This window comes from Rhincodon typus, chromosome 13 (assembly GCF_021869965.1).
Source record: "Rhincodon typus isolate 14 chromosome 13, sRhiTyp1.1, whole genome shotgun sequence".
NCBI lineage: Eukaryota > Metazoa > Chordata > Chondrichthyes > Orectolobiformes > Rhincodontidae > Rhincodon > Rhincodon typus.
This window is the reverse complement of record NC_063344.1, coordinates 14,350,806-14,352,682: the sequence shown is the minus strand read 5'-3', so window position 1 is coordinate 14,352,682 and position 1,877 is coordinate 14,350,806. Positions and strand designations below refer to the sequence as shown.

General features: G+C 39.7%; 1 protein-coding gene across 1 annotated transcript in view; it reads left to right on the top strand.

Annotated features, from left to right (window-relative positions):
- LOC109914612 (DEAH (Asp-Glu-Ala-His) box polypeptide 36) overlaps positions 1 to 1,877 on the top strand; it is a 48,218-nt gene that overhangs the window by 31,324 nt on the left and 15,017 nt on the right. The window contains exon 11 of the mRNA XM_048604510.1: positions 999 to 1,104. Coding sequence (XP_048460467.1) covers positions 999 to 1,104 — 106 coding nt within the window. The remainder of the gene's footprint in view (positions 1 to 998; positions 1,105 to 1,877) is intronic.

The window sequence follows — 1,877 nt, the reverse complement described above, 5'->3', positions numbered from 1 at the left end:
GCGCGCTCTCCCTCGCCCTCGCGCGCTCTCCCTCGCCCTCGCGCGCTCTCCCTCGCCCTCGCTCTCCTCTTCCCCATGTGTTGATCTATCAATGTATCTGATGTGGCTGGTGGTGCCCACATCTGTTGTTGATGCACAATAGCTGCTGACATACAATCCTATCACATTCATCAGCTCAATCTCTCAGTTGTTGCTTTGACTGTAAGGTACTTGGTGTAGTTTAGCCTCATCCCTTTTTGGAGTGACGAATGAAGATTCGCCAGGAGACTGACTAGCTTGGAAAATTAGATTTCTCTGCAGTGAATTTGTGCATTGGTACTTTTTCCATTTGAGAAGAGAAGAATGAGATAAAGAAAAATGAAGGGTTTTTAGAGTTTGGTATGATGTAGTAAGGGTGGTTGGGAGTCATCAGTTAGAAATGATCACTGATTAAACAAGTAGCGTGGTCAGGAGGAATTTCTTTACATGGAGGGAAGGTGGTTGGATCAAGGTACACTGTCAGAAGAAATGGTTGTGATAAAGACAGCCAAATTTATTTTAAAAAGATGAGTTATAGGCCTGTGGGAAGGGAACATGACAGGGGTTATTATGGAGCATTCTAACAAGGAGACAGATGAATGGCCTCATTCTATACAAGAAACTTGTGTAGTTTTAGATGCTTTTCACAGGTCCATTGGGCACATGACACTTGCCATTACGGAACTTCTGGTAACAGCGCTGAGAATTGAGTTAGCTGTAATTTCTTTATCTTCCTTCCTGTTGATGCTGTTCTGTTTTCCACCCCATCTACAGGGAGACATTTGGTTTTTCAGTAAATGATTTAAACTGTTAATCAGTGCATGATGTAAGAATATCAAAATTATCAGTCACTTATCTATCAGAAATATAAACCTTTCATGTAAATAGATTTCAGAAGTGTGCTTAATGCATATGTGGCAACAACCATGAGCACTGATGGCCTGATTAAAAGGAAATCCAATGTTCCTCTTCCCTTCTAGGTATTCTGACAGTACGATTGAAGCCTTGGAAATTCTGCATGACGATGACAAAATAGACCTCAATCTGATAGTAGCTCTCATAAAACACATTGTTCTTCATGGAGAGGTATTTCTTTTTAAGTGAGCAAATCTATGAAATGTATTTTGAGCTGTAATCTGTTCACAGTTTAGTGGCACATGTTAAGACATAAGTGAACCTGTACTGAGGCAAAAGGACAACTATTGACCAATTATCTGCCTACCCAACTGCAGCAAGTTTTAATTTTATTTGACCTGCTGTCAGCAGTTACAGTATTCAGATTGCCAAACCCCTAGCTTTAGTTCTAACATGTTTAAATACTGACAATAAATAATTTGCTTTTGATGCTGTGCAAAAGAGCTACTGCTGACATAAACCTGGGACTTCATTTGCAACTGTTTCACTTCTTGAGATTAGCATTGAAATTCTAGGAGGGCAGCATCCATTGGAGGTCCGACACTTCCACCATTTTATCTCACAATGGCTATCTGTGATCCTGTGCAACTCTTTGTATTTACTTATCTCATTCTGTTATATAGCCTTTGGTGAGTGTATTACAAGGCAAACCCTTCGCTGAATGCTTCACAGAATGCAGACCATCAATCATTGAACTAAAGATTTTCTCAATCAATATGTCAGTCCTTCCCTGTCAATACAACAACATGACCTGAAGTTAATCTTAACACCCTGTAAAGCAAGATGCGTATTTCATGCCCTGCATACTCGTGCATATGCCTTCATCCTCACACATACTATAACTCACATTCATTTGTTGTCTAAAACTAAAGGTGCACTTTGGACATTGAGAGACCATCAAATTAAATTATGAATCATTCTCATCAGTTATTTGATACCACAAT